Source organism: Nilaparvata lugens, chromosome 11 (assembly GCF_014356525.2).
Source record: "Nilaparvata lugens isolate BPH chromosome 11, ASM1435652v1, whole genome shotgun sequence".
Taxonomy (NCBI): Eukaryota; Metazoa; Arthropoda; class Insecta; order Hemiptera; family Delphacidae; genus Nilaparvata; species Nilaparvata lugens.
Window position 1 is genome coordinate 40,339,915 of NC_052514.1, and position 17,451 is coordinate 40,357,365.

At 31.9% G+C, this 17,451-nt stretch overlaps 1 protein-coding gene across 1 annotated transcript in view; it reads right to left on the minus strand.

Annotated features, from left to right (window-relative positions):
* LOC111049781 overlaps positions 1-17,451 on the minus strand; it is a 32,300-nt gene that overhangs the window by 7,841 nt on the left and 7,008 nt on the right. The window contains exons 5-13 of the mRNA XM_039437307.1: positions 13,973-14,243; positions 12,690-12,856; positions 9,241-9,471; positions 8,173-8,294; positions 5,364-5,549; positions 4,144-4,326; positions 2,814-3,029; positions 1,379-1,541; positions 1,005-1,193 (exon numbers count right to left, since the gene is read on the minus strand). Of these exons, the coding sequence (XP_039293241.1) occupies positions 1,005-1,193; positions 1,379-1,541; positions 2,814-3,029; positions 4,144-4,326; positions 5,364-5,549; positions 8,173-8,294; positions 9,241-9,471; positions 12,690-12,856; positions 13,973-14,243 (1,728 nt within the window). The remainder of the gene's footprint in view (positions 1-1,004; positions 1,194-1,378; positions 1,542-2,813; positions 3,030-4,143; positions 4,327-5,363; positions 5,550-8,172; positions 8,295-9,240; positions 9,472-12,689; positions 12,857-13,972; positions 14,244-17,451) is intronic.

The window sequence follows — 17,451 nt, forward strand, 5'->3', positions numbered from 1 at the left end:
GAATAAATTTCCAAGCTTTTCAGTAATTTATAAAATTCAGTGATTATTTCAATCGTTTAAATCTAAGTGGCATTTTTACATATTTTCAAATTTTATTTATTGTCAAATAACTAGTAGTTCTGTGAACAGTAGACCTCACGCAGTTTTCTCATCCACAAGTATCTGATGTCACATGTTCTAGTTGATTCAGTTGGAACACAATTCACAGTTGAATCATAATTTACTCTTAAAAACTGTTATTTTTTGTTTTCTCCAAGATGAAAAACTCACTTATGTTAATAAACTCAGTTCACAATTTTTATCTCATATGATAATCCATCCAGTTCCGTGATAATCTTTCCATCAGATTTGATAAAAATATTTCTCAACTACGGTATTTTAAAATTATTTTTTTTCAATCAAGAATATTATTATTTCTTCAGAATTATTCAGTTCATTTGATCATTTTTTATTTTATTTTCAATCACCTATTAAATTTGTTTTTCAAATATGAGAATAATGATACTGATGGGCACGCATCATAAAAAATATTGAAACCCTACCTTATAGGAATAGACACGGCCGGACATCTGTGTAATGCATGCAATGAATAATCCACTTGTCAGCTGATTAATTATGAATAATTCTACAGTCTGATCCTATCTTCAATGTAGATGATATAATATATAGTGATATCAGAGTATGGATGAATTCCTTTTCTTTCATATCATCCTTAAAATGCAAAATTTCAAAAACCTACATCGACGCGTAGTTGAAAAAGGAATATTCCTGCCAAATCTCATCGAATTCTATCAACGCGTTTGGCCGTAATCGCGTTACATAGATAGATAGATAGATTACTTTTATTTACACTTTACTATAAAAGTACAAGTTAGTTACACTTTACATAAAGACAGACAAAAGAAAATCCGAGTTAAAACATAGACCTCACTACGTTCGGTTAAAAATCGGATTATAATACGGTACAGACTAAAGCTACTTGTTATTAATTATTGCAATCTCACCATAATATTTGTCTTCACTCTACCATACTTGAATGTGATGAATCTACTGTAATTATCATACAGTCCTCTCTTCATGTTTTTTAGTGCTACAAATCTCTTACAACTTTTCCGCTGGGGACTCTCTGTCAATTTTGGGATTTTGTAGGATTTTCGCGAATGGTACCTGTATTCAGTTACCATGCGGGACCACTGGAAAAATATAAAACATTAAATTCATTATTCTGATAAATTTTGTTCAAGTGAAAAAAAAAATAGGGGGATAAATTCATAAACATTACAGATACGCTACAGCAGTATAAAATTTGCTAAATTTTGTTTTATACAGGTACATTGTTTCTTGAAAATGGGAATTCAAATTTTGTGGATAAACTCACCTTACGATCGGTGTAATTTTCGAATGACACATCAAGTCGTAGTTTGTCACCTTTTTTTATGGGTCCGCAACTTATGAAATCATCTCTGACATGTAAAAACCCCATGGTACACTCTCCTTCCACTAAAATAGGGACTCTGTGTTCATTTCCATTAGCTGTGCATCTGTTAAAATAGTTTTAATAGTTTTAAAAGTATAACTTAGTGAGATAAAACTAGCAATAGAGATCACATTTTTGAAAAAAATAACTATTAAACTATTGAACAAACTTTGGAGCGGTATTTTACTCGATGCATGCTCTTGCCTTAAAATAGTTTTAATAGAAGATAGTTTATTGAAAAAGAAGTATAAAGTATTGAAATAAAACTAGCAATAGAGATCACATTTTTGAAAAATAACTATTGAACTATTGAACAAACTTTGGAGCGGTATTTTACTCGATGCATGCACCTTGCCTTGAGTGCATGCTTTTCTTTTTATTGTTAATGACTTGTCCACCTGTTACCATCCAATGTGGTTCATATTATGGACAGAAACCGAAATAATAATGATAATAATAAAAATAAAAATAATAATACCGTAAAAACTACTAGTTCAAGGGTTTAATCACATAGAATGTGTAAATGTAAGTGTGCGTCTAATCATGCATCAGCCGAAAAACAAAATCTTGAAAGTGCCATAGAAACACGTTATTGTGACTTGCCTGTAGCTGCTTAAACTGAACGCTACCAGCAAGTGCCCAAGTTCATTAGTGTGTATTCCTATATTGCTCTTTACAGATTTTGTTTCTTATATGCGCGCTTGGTAATGCATGATCAAACGCGCACTTGCACATATACTCATTCAACGTGATTCCACCCTAAAATGTTGATCATAATCTATTTCTGATCTGAACATAGACAGATGAATTTCATTTATCCATATTGATCTGAAATTTGGAAAAAGTACTGACAGGTCTTATAACATTTTTTTCAAATCCTATTACATTAAGCGAGCAATTTCTGTATATTTATATTTACATCTGGTTATTTATGTTAAACGGATATCGAAAACGGCTCTAACGATTTTTACGGGATTTGGAACATAGCAGGTTTATGATATAAAAATTCGATTGCACTAGGTCTCATCCTTGGGAAAACTCGCTGAACGACATTAAAAGGACAATTCATCCTTGGCTGAAACAGCTGTGGATAGTAAAAAAGTGAATGCGTATGTAAAAAATAAAAATATCGCACCCCCGAAATCCATAAGATTCAATTCAATTCAATTCAATTTTATTTCCATCAAAAAAATACATAGATGAAATATAGCCAGCTGTGAAATATAAACACGATCATTTTAGAGAATTGTGTTCTGTTTATCAATAAATAAAAATAACGAGCGAAGCTCGGTGCCCCGATATTGATTTATTACCATAGGTACTTTTCATAACTCACACCAAATACTGACTAAAAGAGCCAGGACTGAGTCCCGTCACTGATATCTCAAATATTCTTCCACATTTAGCTGATATTTTCGCCGACGGAGGTCGCACTTCAAGCTTTGCTCGAATTTTTCCGTTGAAATCCAAACTTTTCCAAACACATCTTGCAGGTACCAACGATTTATTTTTGATTGTGACATAAGTTGAGTATTTATGTTGTGGTCCGCATCTGGAATGATATTTATGGGTAAGGCTCAACTCACACTACGCGACTCACGTCGAGAAGAGACTCGACTCTAGTCGAGAGCACGTGTTTCCAAATGGTGACACTCAGACCAGTCGATTCTAGTCTCCGCGACGTCACCATCTGGAAACACATGCTCTCGACTAGACTCGAGTCTCTTATTCTCGACCTGAGTCGCGTAAGATTAGTGTGAGTTGAGCCTAAGTTGTATTTTTTCTTTGGTGCTACTCTTAAATATAAATAAAAATTATAACTCCAAGTACCCTTTTAAAATTGTTCAATCACGATGTTTCATGTTTCAGCTTTAATAATGTCAATATCAAGTGATTGGAAAATGAATAAAATATTTTATTCTTATCGTGATTGAACAATTTTAAAGGGTACTTAGATTTCTAATTCTTATTTATAATATAGGTAAGTTATATGATAAATCTTTTTTATTGAGACGAAATATATCTATCTGGAATAATAATTATTATTATTTCCGTAGGTACCAATATTATTTGAGTTTCAATTTTGAAAGTTTTGTTAATGCTTTATATTTATTATTTTAAAAAGGAAGCACTGACCGGGAGAGGAAAACTTAAGGATACTCCTTGTACTATTTCTCTCCCAAATTTAAATAATATTTTAAAAGTCCAAAATAGGGTTATATGATATTGAACTTTACTGAAATTTAGTTCATTTTCACCCAAAAACTAATTTCTCTGGTCGAGGGTACAACACGACTAGAGGAGTTTATTCAAAATATAGACATGATTACAAAAAGCATATAAGCTATAATTATTTACAAAGTATTAATACAATTGGTTGATTATTTGCTAATCTAAGAAAATGTGGCCCCCACTTTATATGAATATGTGTCGGGAAATAACATCAGTATGCTTCCAACCTAACTAATTCTATCAGTTTCTAGTAAATCTCACCGTAGGATCACATAGGGTACTTGAAATCGTTTTAGAGTTTAATTTTGTTGGGGTTTCTCAAAAGGGGGAAAAATATTATTTTTCAGATTTTACTATATACTATTACCTAACAGGAAATTCTAGGCTACTGTTACTTAGTACTGTGAGTATGATATAGATTCATTTCAACTTACAAAAGAGGAATTCTTGCAAGTGAAATCACACTAGTATTCGGTTCAATTCGGACACCCTTGCATTGAACGTGCATTTCGATTCTGGCCACCAACTGTGAGTATCCCTTACGCTTGCTTCGGTTCAGTAAATCACCCTTCAACGAATCGTCAACTTTTGCTTCAGTCAAGTTGTCAACGTATAAACTGAAAAAGGATTACTCGCAAAATATGAACAAAGAGATGGAAATTACTGAGAAATTGCATTTATTCAAATGCCAATGAATTAATAATTATTATTAAACGAAAATCCAAATTAAATGCTGTAAATTAATTTACATTAATTAAAAAAATAATTTAACAAAAACAAAACTGAACTAATTTTACAGCATTTAATTTGGATTTTCGTTTAATAATAATTGAATGCTGTAAATTATTTACAGCATTAATTTTGGTTTTCATTTAGTAATAGCCTAATATAAACAAAGATGATATGATGTTTAAGTTTATAAATGAGTTTTTCTATTTTTTTATGGCATAAGCTAGTGTGTTAATATCCTGACACAAAATTTTGCCAGGGAAAATATATAATCAAAATTCTACTACAAATTTGTTTTTATTATCAGACTAGCAGGTAACCCGTGCTCCACAAGGGTCTATTTTAAAACTTGACAAACTGAAAACTTGACGTAATGAAATTTTGAATAATTAAAAATAATCCTTATAACCATCCTCGGTAAATTGAGAATCTTCATGCAATATGCCAAGTTAATCAATTAAGTAGTTCACACGTATGATGCGTTATTCGTGAATTTCCTATCCTGTAAGTGTAACCCATTCTTTCTTTCATTATACTGTATTATAGATGATGATGCTCACATAAGTCTGCAACCTGTGTAGAAAAATCTTGAATACCTTACTGAACATTGAATAAAACTAGAATGAAGGTAAATATATTGATTCATACAACATGTACATCATAAAAAATGTTAAGAGAGAAAAAATAAGGTAACCTTGTGCTATTCCTCTCCTAAATTTAGATAAGGTCCGAAATATAGGTCAAGTCTTGTAGTTGTTCACTTCACAAAATGTTCAGTTCTTAATTATTTTCACAAACTGAAAATACCATATATACTAGAACTAGGCTATAGGTTTGATAAAAATTGAACTCTTATGGCTTTTTGTTGGTTTGAAAACCCTTGCGAGACTAGATTTTTAATTATTTTTCTTTCAATTTCAATTACCATGCAAGAGTTCTGTATTCTCCCTCAGTCGCTCTAGTCATGTTAATGTTGGCACTGAATTTCCTTCTCTTCTTCCCTATAAAACTGCCATGTTTATGGGAAAGGTCTATCATGCGTGACGTCATACGTTTGTACCCAGGAAGAGGGTAACGATGGAGCTCCCAGTGAAAATCGAGAGTGCACAAGCTGTGGAAATGAACTTATATAGAATAAAATAAAAGAATAAAGTACTTAATATATAATAATAATACATTCAAAATTTAAAATTTGTTTATTTGCAGAAACCCTTGAGGACATCAAGGGCATGACACAAGTCAATAATACAAAACCAACAAAAAATATTAAACATACAAGCAACAGATTCTCACTATTAATTAATAAGAAATCCAAATAACAATCAATAACAGACTACATTAAACACATTACAGGTGGTAACTACAGTACATTTATGATGAATTGTCATGGAAAATATTCATAGAACACACACTTTCATAATACTCTTCCAATGTATAGAACGCATTTTTAATAGGAATCTTTTGATAATTTTTAAAATTCATTCAATGGCAAACTTTGCATCCTCTCAGGTAAAGAATTGAAGAGCTTAGTAGCTATGTAGTAAAATGGTTTTTGAGACCTAGAGTAATTGCAGAAGTTTATGGCAAGATTGTTCTTCCCCCTGGTATTATATTTATTCAACCCTGTTGAACCTATATATGAGCTATGATTCTCCTTAACATTGATATATATAAATAATGGGGGAAGTGTCATAATACAAATGGATTTGAAACTCTCTCTACAGTGACTCTGTCAGGAAGATCACAAATCAATCTTACAGCTTTCTTCTGCAACCTGAATAATTTACTACTATATTTCTGAGAGCCCCAAATTAAAGTACCATAGGACAGGTGGCTGTGCAAATGTGAAAAGTATACAGTTCTTAAGACCTGTAAGTTCACTATTGTTCTCAACTTTCTCAGTATAATAAGTCCTTTACTCATCTCATTCGCCATTATTATAATACTTATATAATAAAATAGAATAAAGGTTAAATTATTAATAAGACTTCATAAAGGTCGATAAGATAAAGGTTCAAACCATTTACTTAATATCTCTCTTCTTGACTCACTATCAGATCTTAGTGTAGTTTCAGTTCTATGTTTCTCTCTCTCTCTTTGACTTGTCTTAATATTGATTCTCTGTAATTTTGTGTTCAAACGACTCATTTTAAGAATTTGCCTATTTTGTTTCTTAGTCTTGTTTCTTTAGATTTTCTCTTGCTTTGACTTGTCTAAATCTTGACGCTCTGTAATTTTGTGTTCAAGCAACTCATTTTGAGAATTTGCCTTTGTTGTTTCTAGTCTTCTTTCTTTCGATTTTCTCTTGCTTTGACTTGTCTAAATCTTGTAATATTGTGTTCAAGCAACTCATTTCAATAAATTGCCTGTGTTGTTTATGGAATCTTTAAACGTATCATGTTTATTAGAACTATGAGTTTCAATCTTCTTATTTGGCTTCAATCATTCGATCGGTAGGCAGCTTTCCATCGTTTTCTGTCCAGAGCTGTACTATTTTTTAGTTGGATGTAGCTCTGGATCCCTAGATCTTTGGTAAATTACTTCAGATATTGTAGCCAGGGTCTTCCACGAGCCCTTTGTCCAATTCTTTTACCTTCCAGTATGAGGACCAATACGTGAGCTTTATTTGAAGGAATTATCGGTGATCGCTCATAATGAAGATAATATACACTCTCACAACACACGCGATTGAGCTTGAGCGAAATTAGGTTTTAAGTTTAAGTAGGCCTATTGTAGATTAGGTAAATCTATACTCTATAGTCAAAAGTATAATTTTTTGTATTAGGGTGTACAATACCGAACCTATTATAAGTTATATGACTGCATCTGTAATTATACACATGAAGTATGTCTTATAAAATTGGATACTACTTGGCTATACTTGAAAAATTTTTTTATAGATACTATAAAATAATTTTTTGAGCCTCCAGATACAAGTTTTAATTAAGTTCGTAGCGTGAATATTGATATTCTGGACCTTTTCCATGATTGAAGAGACTTGAAATATTGTCAAAAATCCACTTTATTTTAATAAAAATTAATATTTTACAGGAGCATGCTTTCGTGTGTGCTCACACATCATCAGCTGTAAGTTACAATACTGTAGAGTTTAGACTACTGTAAGCTAGAGAACGTAGCTTAGAGTACTGTGACTTACAGAATCTGTGTGTTTTTTCAATTATGAAGAAATTCCACAATATCAACCCTATTTAATTAAATAATACAGTTTGATAAATTAAAACTTGTAATTGAAGAGACTTGAAATATTATCATCAGATGATGATGTGTGAGCACACACTAAAGCATGCTCCTGTAAAATATTAATTTTTTTTAAATAAAGTGGATTTTTAACAACATTTCAAGTATCTTCAATTATAAGTTTTAATTTATCAAACTGTATTATTTAATTAAATTTGTTAAATAGGGTTTATATTGTGGTATTTCTTCATAATTGAAAAAACACAGTTTATTTCTATAAATGTGGATGTGGGAAAAATATTACTGTGTATTTTTCAACTTTTCTATTGTGTAATTTTGTATAGCGTATGCAAATTTTATAATATTTGTAATATTATTGACCAAGATTTGTTTTTAATTTTTTGATGTTGTCTATACATTTAATTTTTAATGGCAATGAAACATATTTGATTTGATTATCAACTTATTTTTACAAATGAGAATATTTTATGAGCTTGTGTTAATTTGTTGAGCAGCATTCATCACTATATACCAACCTTTCATTCAAAATTGTAAATATTTTTGATTTCTGCTTTCCTCGATAAACTGTTCCCAGGTCTAATAAATATTCAGCTTCAAAACAGTCATTCACATTTGGAAGAAACGTTTTGTCCATATTCTGCAAGAAATATCAATAATAAAACGATTATAATAGATAGAAATTTAATAGACATTATATACCTACTTACGTTCATGAATAGTTCTTAAACACCGAATTCGAATCTAATAATTATTGTATCTTACATATTTTCACCTACTTTCATTAATAAGTTACACAGAAAATGTAGGTAGGTAGTTTTTTTTCGAAAGAACTGTGGCAGCCATAAGTTGACTGATTTTGCTCAGTCAATAAATACATTGATGCTTTTGTATACTTCATTGTATTATCATTCATCCCATCATCATCACCTAGGCTTAAAATACTTCTAGAAAGTCGCCTTTGTGAAATAATAAATAAATGACAACTATGAATTATTATTATTAGAACTGAATTTACGTTGAATAAATTGCATAAAAAAATGGATAAACAAGACTAGAAAATCATCATGAATTTGTTACCAATATTGATAAACTGTTTATGTAAAAAACAATGTAGGGTACGTTAAGTTGGCAACCTGAATATGTTTCTGGTTATTGATTAGATTTAATAAAAATGTTGACTAACTGTTAACATTGTCAACTAGAATGTCAATGTCAACTAATATTTTTAAATAAATTAATAAATACATGTTAACATGGATAAAGAACCATCATGAATGAACCCTGAAAGATAAATTGAAATGATTCGTATTTGGTCGGCTGCTCTTTATATTCATTTATTATAGGCCTACATTGTTTATTTTTAATTAATTATGCTTTTCTTATACTTCTTAAAAATTTGCTTATACATTTTGTAAATTGAATAGGCTACATCATTTTCTTATAGACCTACTATAGTTCTCATCCTACTTAAGTAACTTGTTCAATATGATTGTAAATAGTAGTGAAGACTGTTTCGGGATTAATGCCTGTAGTCTTCCTTGTTTTTGTGATAAACTATTAAAATTATCTGAAAAAAATCTTACCAAAAACTTCAGCATATTCTTATTGAACGGATTCGCTTGGCCGATTAGCTGTAAATTTCTCACAGACATGTTATCGCAAATAATGTAGAGTTTCTTGCAGTATTTTCCAGCTTTTGGTGGACAAAATTGTACATTCAAATTGACAAAAGCCTCGGAGCTGGTTTGGAAGTAAATTGGCGATATTGTGAATACACCGGCGACTAATGTGTTGTCATTATTTGTGCAAAGAGTCTGGAATATACGAATGAGTTATAGTATTTGAAAAAATTAAAAATATAAGAGTAACTTAAATTATGAGATATAAAAAATATAATTGATTCCAATAAAATGAAACAGCATTGATTATTATTTGAAGTTGCTTTCCATGACGAAACACTATATAATAACTTTTTTGAAGTTCTGACACTGTGTTAATTGACACTGTGTTACTTGACACTGTGTTACTTGACACTGTGTTACTTGACACTGTGTTACTTGACACTGTGTTACTTGACACTGTGTTACTTGACACTGTGTTACTTGACACTGTGTTACTTGACACTGTGTACTTGACACTGTGTTACTTGACACTGTGTTACTTGACACTGGTTACTTGACACTGTGTTACTTGACACTGGTTACTTGACACTGTGTTACTTGACACTGGTTACTTGACACTGTGTTACTTGACACTGGTTACTTGACACTGTGTTACTTGACACTGTGTTACTTGACACTGTGTTACTTGACACTGTGTTACTTGACACTGTGTTACTTGACACTGTGTTACTTGACACTGTGTTACTTGACACTGTGTTACTTGACACTGTGTTACTTGACACTGTGTTACTTGACATGTGTTACTTGACACTGTGTTACTTGACACTGTGTTACTTGACACTGTGTTACTTGACACTGTGTTACTTGACACTGTGTTACAAGTAACACAGTGTCAGAACTTCAACAAAGTGATTATTATTTATTATTAGTGTATTCTTATAAAACTTTAACATTGTCAATGTTTATTAATGGACATAATATTCTAGTGCATTACTATTGATTTAGAGGTTTCAAAAAAAATATTGAATTTATATTTTTTCATCAGAGTTTATCAGATTGACAATGTTGTAATAACCGAAACCGGTCTTTCTAAGAATCAATAAATCTTTGTTTTTTGACAATTTCTTAGTCTTTTTCATTTAATAAGAATGTATAATTTAATGAGCTGATGGAGCTCCTCCTCAGTAGTGAAATGAATTCCTTATTTCGTTATAGAAAGTAAGTGTTTTATATAATATATTCACAAAGATACACAGTGTCAAAACTATAACAAAGTTATAATTTAATAGGTAGTATGTCTCCAGTATAATTTAATAGTATAATTTAACAATATAATTTAATAGTCCAGAATGAGAATAATCATTGTAACCATACATAATAATTTTGATCTATAAAGTAATCTATCTAAACAACTTTCAACACTTTGAATGATATGAAGAGTAAAAATGAACATGATTTTAGGTCAAATATTCTTGTATTTTATATTAGTTGATTTTTAAAATAATGTAGGCCTGAAGCTGAGAATATGTTGATGCCTATACAGATTCAAAACTCAGAAGAGCTCTATTATCTGAAATTGTAAAGGTTTTTATTCTTCCAAGAGGATGATCGTACCATAGTGAGGTCCACGCTATAATTGCGGTATTTCATTAAAAATGGTGTTGCTATCCTCGTCTATCATTCGACACAGCAGATAGCGCTATCATTTTCAAAAATCAACAATTTGAATAGATTAGGTAAGTGAAGAGTGAAAATGAACATGATATTTAGTTTTAAATGGAAAATATATTCTAGTATTTTATATTTGTTTATTTTTTTCAATTATGAAAAGCTGAGTAGCCTATATTGATGCTAATGCAGACTCAATAAAGGATATAAATAAAATTAGAAATCCAAGTACCCTATTTAAACATGCACCTAAGTGCCTTTTTAAACATGTTTATCCATTTATTTACAACAATATGGGAACATACGGGAAAATCCCAAATATTACTCCCCAATCAAAAAAATTACAATAATCACTTTACAAAGAAATTGAAAATTGAGAGAAAGAAACAAGGAAAAGACTATTTTATATTAGTGAAGAAAAAAATGTTATGAGAAACTAAATGAATACTAGCATAGAGAAGCAATAGCGTAAGTAGATATCCCATGGTATAGGGCGTTTATGTCGCAACTTTTACTGCTTGTTATCTCAAGCCGATTACTGTCGATTATTGTAGATTTTTACTGTTTTTACCGGGTAAGAGTGTATGAACCGCACAATATGAGAGACTATCAGCGTCATAAAGCTTCACAGGAAAGAACTATGTGAACTATCGGCTTGAGATAACAGTAAAAGTTGCGACATAAACGCCCTATACCATGGGATATCTACCTATGCTATTGTTTCTCTATGCTACTAGAGACTATACTATATACTAGAAACCATATACAATATGAGAAAATAATAAGAAAGGAATCAAGAAATTACAAATAACATTCCAAGAATGATGTGGATTAGATGCTGAGAATAAATAAATAATAAGAATGAGGCGAATGATAACAGAGCTAAGAATAAAAAGAAGTCAATTACTTAAAATGCTACTCTATGTAAGTTGATGAGGTCTAGCGTTGGAAAAATAGGTGACTACATTGGGTGAAGCTGCTTACATGCCTTCTTGAACTGACTGGGAAAACAATGTAGTGAGAAAACAATTTTTAAAAGGGTACTCTGAATTCTATCTTTATTTTTATTATCCAAGAGTAGCCCTAAGGAAAAATAGTCAATAAGTGGTTTCTAGTAACTGAAACTTTTCTTCACAAAATTTTTATTCTCCCAAGAAACGATCGCACCTTAGGCATACTAATAGTTATTTGTGCAACTAGTGCGCAAAGTGTCAGTTTGCTGCACCGAAAGAAACGTTTACGCCCGAGCCGTAGGCGAGGGCGGAATGGTTCTTGAGTGCAGCAGAGGAACTTGCGCACGTATTCCACATTAAGTTTTTCCTACAGTTACCATTGAATATAAAAGTGGGTAATTATGGGTAAAATTGCCTGAAATGCATCAAATGTTTTTCTGTGTAATTTTATTATTGATAAAAACCTTAATCCTAAAATCCTAAAGTCTCGTTGTCGTTGGTATAATATTAATGAATAATAATTAGCGCGTTGTGCTTCGTTGCACCTCTGCTCACTATAGCAGCCACAGCAGTCACTGTTACCAACTTCATTTTGATTTTGCTGCACTGTTGCTCCATATAACCTACTAAGTATTTTGCGTTGCCATGTTGCAAATCTGGAGTGCAGAAAAATTTTTCCCGCACTAGAGCGGAAAAGTGATTCTTTGCGTTCTGTAATCAGTGCAGCAATGGCCACTTTTCAACGTAACTGTAGGAAAAGAGAATATTCGTACAGGTAAATGAACTTACTTCAAGTGTTTCCAATGACCACATATCTTTGTCGAGGATCAGAAATTTGAATGTTTTGCTGTAGTTTAATAACTCAACCCGAGTGACTGTTGACTCAGTTGGCAGGCAGCTATTGCAAATTACAACTGCTTCACTTTCCTCGAATAAGTTTTCAGGCGCTGCAAGCTCTAAAACAATAAAAATATACTTACCGTACAATAAAAATTACTATACAATGAATATACAGTATTAAAAATACTGTTTACTGAAGGTATAAAGTCCTTATTGAAATTTATTGAAGTCGTTCAAGCGGCTGTAATCTGTGACGCACAGTTTTTCTCTCCTCCACGTATACAGAGTGTTCAAAAAAAAAGGTGCCCATACGTCAGGGCGTGATTCCTCTCATCAAAAGAAGAAAATAGTTCTAATTAACATAGGTCCGAAAAATAGGCAAAATCTGTTGAGCTCTCTACTTTTCTTGCGCTTTGTATGTGATTAAGGATTATTTTTTGCAAGGTTATGTTTGTCTATTATGGATTACTTTCTCTTCAAAATTAAATTTTCTACAAGTTCTGTAAAAAATAATATGTTGTGTTAATTGTGCATTTAACCATAGAGGAATAATAGCATAAATAGATATCCCATATGGTATAGGGCGTTTATGTCACAACTTTCACTGTTATCTCAGATGTAGATTCATCATAATAGATTCTTGAGAGTTGGCTCAATAAAAACCCCACAAAAGTATTTTAATATATAGCGTTAATACCATAATAATTAAATATAAAGACTAAGACATTGCCAAAATCCACAGATTTTATTAAATCCTTCTTTTACTTTTTCAACTCAGAGATTTATCAGAGATTGACAATGGTGTAACAGCCTAAACCGGTCTTTCTACTTTTGATAAAAACTGTGGTTTTTGACAATTTTTCAAGCTGCGTTTACACCAAAGTTATTAACAAGATGTTTATTTCTCCGTCCTAGATTCTATTTCTGTTATAGATTCTATTAGATTAAACGGAGCTTGACAAACACATATGCACATCATATGTTTGATCTAATATAATCTTTAAGGACGGAAAAATAAACATTTTGTTAATAACTTTGGTGTAAACGCAGCTCAAGTCTTTTTATTTAATATGAATATTTACCACAATATCAACTTCTCAAAAACATAAAAAAGGGAAACCATAATAATTATCTCAGAAAATGTTTGAACATTCATAGCAAAAACTCAGTTGCTTACAAAAGTCTACGAATAGAATAATTTACCAATTTTTTCAATTATTTGAGTTACATACCAGCTAAAATAGGTTGACAGTGGTGAACTCTAACTTGGATGAGAATCGGTGATACGAATCCGCCTTCTATTCTCAATGTCTCTTCGAAATTTTCATGTCCTTTGCAGGAATAAGTTATCTGGATCCTGAAAGACAATCCGGCAGCTATTGTGTTCCTGGTACAGTAATCTGTCGGTAGCATGATTTTCATTTTGAAAGGAGAACTGTGCGGTGGGGGGTCCACCTCGAACTTTTGCAACCTTTTGGTTATGTTTGTTACTTTGATGCTTTTCTGAAATGAAACGAGTTTTGAGAAAATATAGTATTTTATGCACCTCATTGTGTACTACTTTAGTATATTTGTTACCTCAAGTTTTATGAAGAAGAAGAATTGAATTGAATTGAATGACTGCCTTCATTTTGACCTAGGAGGGCGAAGTTGGGGTGCAGTCGGCCCTCTCTTACACTTAATCAAGATGAAGAAGAAGAAGAAGAAGAAGAAGAAGAAGAAGAAGAAGAAGAAGACAGTAGAAGAAGAAGACAGTAGAAGAAGAAGAAGAGAAGAAGAAGAAGAAGAAGAAGAAGAAGAAGAAGAAGAAGAAGAAGAAGAAGAAGAAGAAGAAGAAGAAGAAGAAGAAGAAGAAGAAGAAGAAGAAGAAGAAGAAGAAGAAGAAAAAGAAAAAGAAGAAAAAGAAGAGGAAGAAGAAGAAGAAGAAAAAGAAGAAGAAGAAGAAGCTTTTTCCTACTCAAATTTCCGTAAAAGCAACTTTTATCAAGGTTTTAAATTGAATTTCTGAAGGAGTTTATTGAATTTTCCTAATAATAAACCTTTTTTGATGTGCGGAGTACTCATAAAATGAGTGTCAATGCTATTGGCATTGGATTTATTACTAGGCCTACTGGTAACTGACTTTCAACGTGCAGACCAACACCCAGAAATCATGTTTTGGCCTTAGGGGACCTTGAAACGTATAGAAAACTTGAAACTAGGGTACCTTAATTTTTTTGGAAAGCAATATACTTTTCCTACAGTTACGTTGAAAAGTGGCCATTGCTGCACTGATTACAGAACGCAAAGAATCACTTTTCCACTCTAGTGCGGGAAAAATTTTTCTGCACTCCAGATTTGCAACATGGCAACGCAAAATACTTGGTAGGTTATATGGAGCAACAGTGCAGCAAAATCAAAATGAAGTTGGTAACAGTGACTGCTGTGGCTGCTATAGTGAGCAGAGGTGCAACCAAGCACAACGCGCTAATTATTATTCATTATATATTATAACCAAGGACAACGAGGACTTTAGGATTTTAGGATTAAGGTTTTTATCAATAATAAAATTACACAGAAAAACATTTGATGGATTTCAGGCAATTTTACCCATAATTACCCACTTTTCATATTCAATGGTAACTGTAGGAAAAACTTAATGTGAAATACATGCGCAAAGTTCCTCTGCTGCACTCAAGAAACCATTCCGCCCTCGCCTACGGCTCGGGCGTAAACGTTTCTTTCGGTGCAGCAAACTGTCACTTTGCGCACTAGTTGCACAAATAACTATTTCCTACAGTTACCTTGAAAAGTGACGATTCCTGCACTGATTACAGAACGCAAAGATTCACTTTTCCGCTCTAGTGCGGGAAAAATCTTTTCTGCACTCCAGATTTGCAACATGGCAACACAAAATAGTTGGTGGGTTGAATGGAGGATTAGTGCACGAAAACAAAAATTAAGTTGGTAACAATGACTGTGGTTAGATTTAGATGAGAATCATTTCAATGGCTACCCTACATTTATGATAGAATCCCAATCTAGAAATCCAACACAAGAATAATGTTCATCTAAATCATAATTAAATAATCATCATTTACGAATTCTCATCATTTAATAATAAATAGCAGTTCTTTTCTATTGATAATAATTATCAATAATAATTATTATTATTTCAACTGCAAGAAGTGACAAAAGTAGCAAATATACATTATAAAATTCGAATTTTGAGGTTAAATGATTACTGTTCGATATTCATATAAATAGAAATAATAAATAACATAACAATACTACAATAAATATTCTCTGTTGTCTATGTTATTTTTATAAATATTTCTCAGTTTACATTGAGCATTTTTCTCGGTAATTTGAGCAAAAGTCTAAATTTCTGAATCGTGTTTCAGTAATTTTTAGCTGGATGAAACAAACTTAGGTACGATTCTTCCCGCTAGGTCGCGCTCTTGTCGGTTCAGCCATCTTGTTGTGTTCAGCCATTTTGCATCTCATTTCAGCCAACAAGCTGCTGGTGTGTAGCCTATGTTGAATGTGAATTTTTTGTTCTATCTGTATTTTTTCTGATTCTTGAATGAATAAAAATGAGAATTTTGGCTGAGAATTTTCAACTTCAATTAGATTATTAATTTTTAAATGAGTTAAGGTTGTTATTAATAACAGCATCACACACACAAACATTTGATGGATTTCAGCCATCATTTTACCCATAATTACCCACTTTTCATATTCAATGGTAACTGTAGGAAAAACTTAATGTGAAATACGTGCGCAAAGTTCCTCTGCTGCACTCAAGAAACCATTCCGCCCTCGCCTACGGCGCGGGCGTAAACGTTTCTTTCGGTGCAGCAAACTGTCACTTTGCGCACTAGTTGCACAAATAACTATTCCTTACCTATGGTAATAGGGCAAGGAAAGTAAAAAAGGAGGTATGCTTGCTACTCATAATGTAGTTCTGATTTTAAAATATATTATTTGGATACATTCATGAGAAAAGTTCAGACTTCAGAACCAATTTTTTCACCGAATTTGACTCATGTTGAATGATTTTAAACCGCCTTGACGAGCCGAGAAGAATGAAGTATATAGTACGATGATATACGAGCATTGTGTCAAAACTTATAAATATTTGAAATTGTGATACTTGAGGTGTTCTTATGCGCGCCACTCAACTAGGATAATTATGCTGAAATGGAGTGCATTCAACGGTGATTCTCATAGAACATAATCTCATGAGCTTATATCATTTTGCGAAATATCAATGTGAGGACAATGTAGTTGATAAAATTATGGTTGAGGAAACCAAAAAAAAATAAAAATTAGGTGTTTTTCACAATACAAGGAGCATTGCTGTCAGGTGTACCTGGAAATCCATAATATGATATAGAGCGCTCTACCTGATATCAGATATGTAGAGCACAAAAATACGCCCAGACTGATTTTGAATTATTCATCTAAAATGGTGACAATCGTTATAGATATTGTTGATCAAAAACTAAAATTCATCAAAATTGATTTCTTCATAAAATTGATTTGACTCATTTTTATAGAATACAAGATCTTTATTTGCCATAGAATAAAACAAGTTTACCATGATTTTGGAAAATCATTGGAGATAGAGAGTTCCGAATGATCTCATTTTATTCAGAATATTATAATCTGAAAAAAGGCTAGAACAAAATTTTCTGTCCGACTGGATCTGGCGGAATAGCTGGAAACT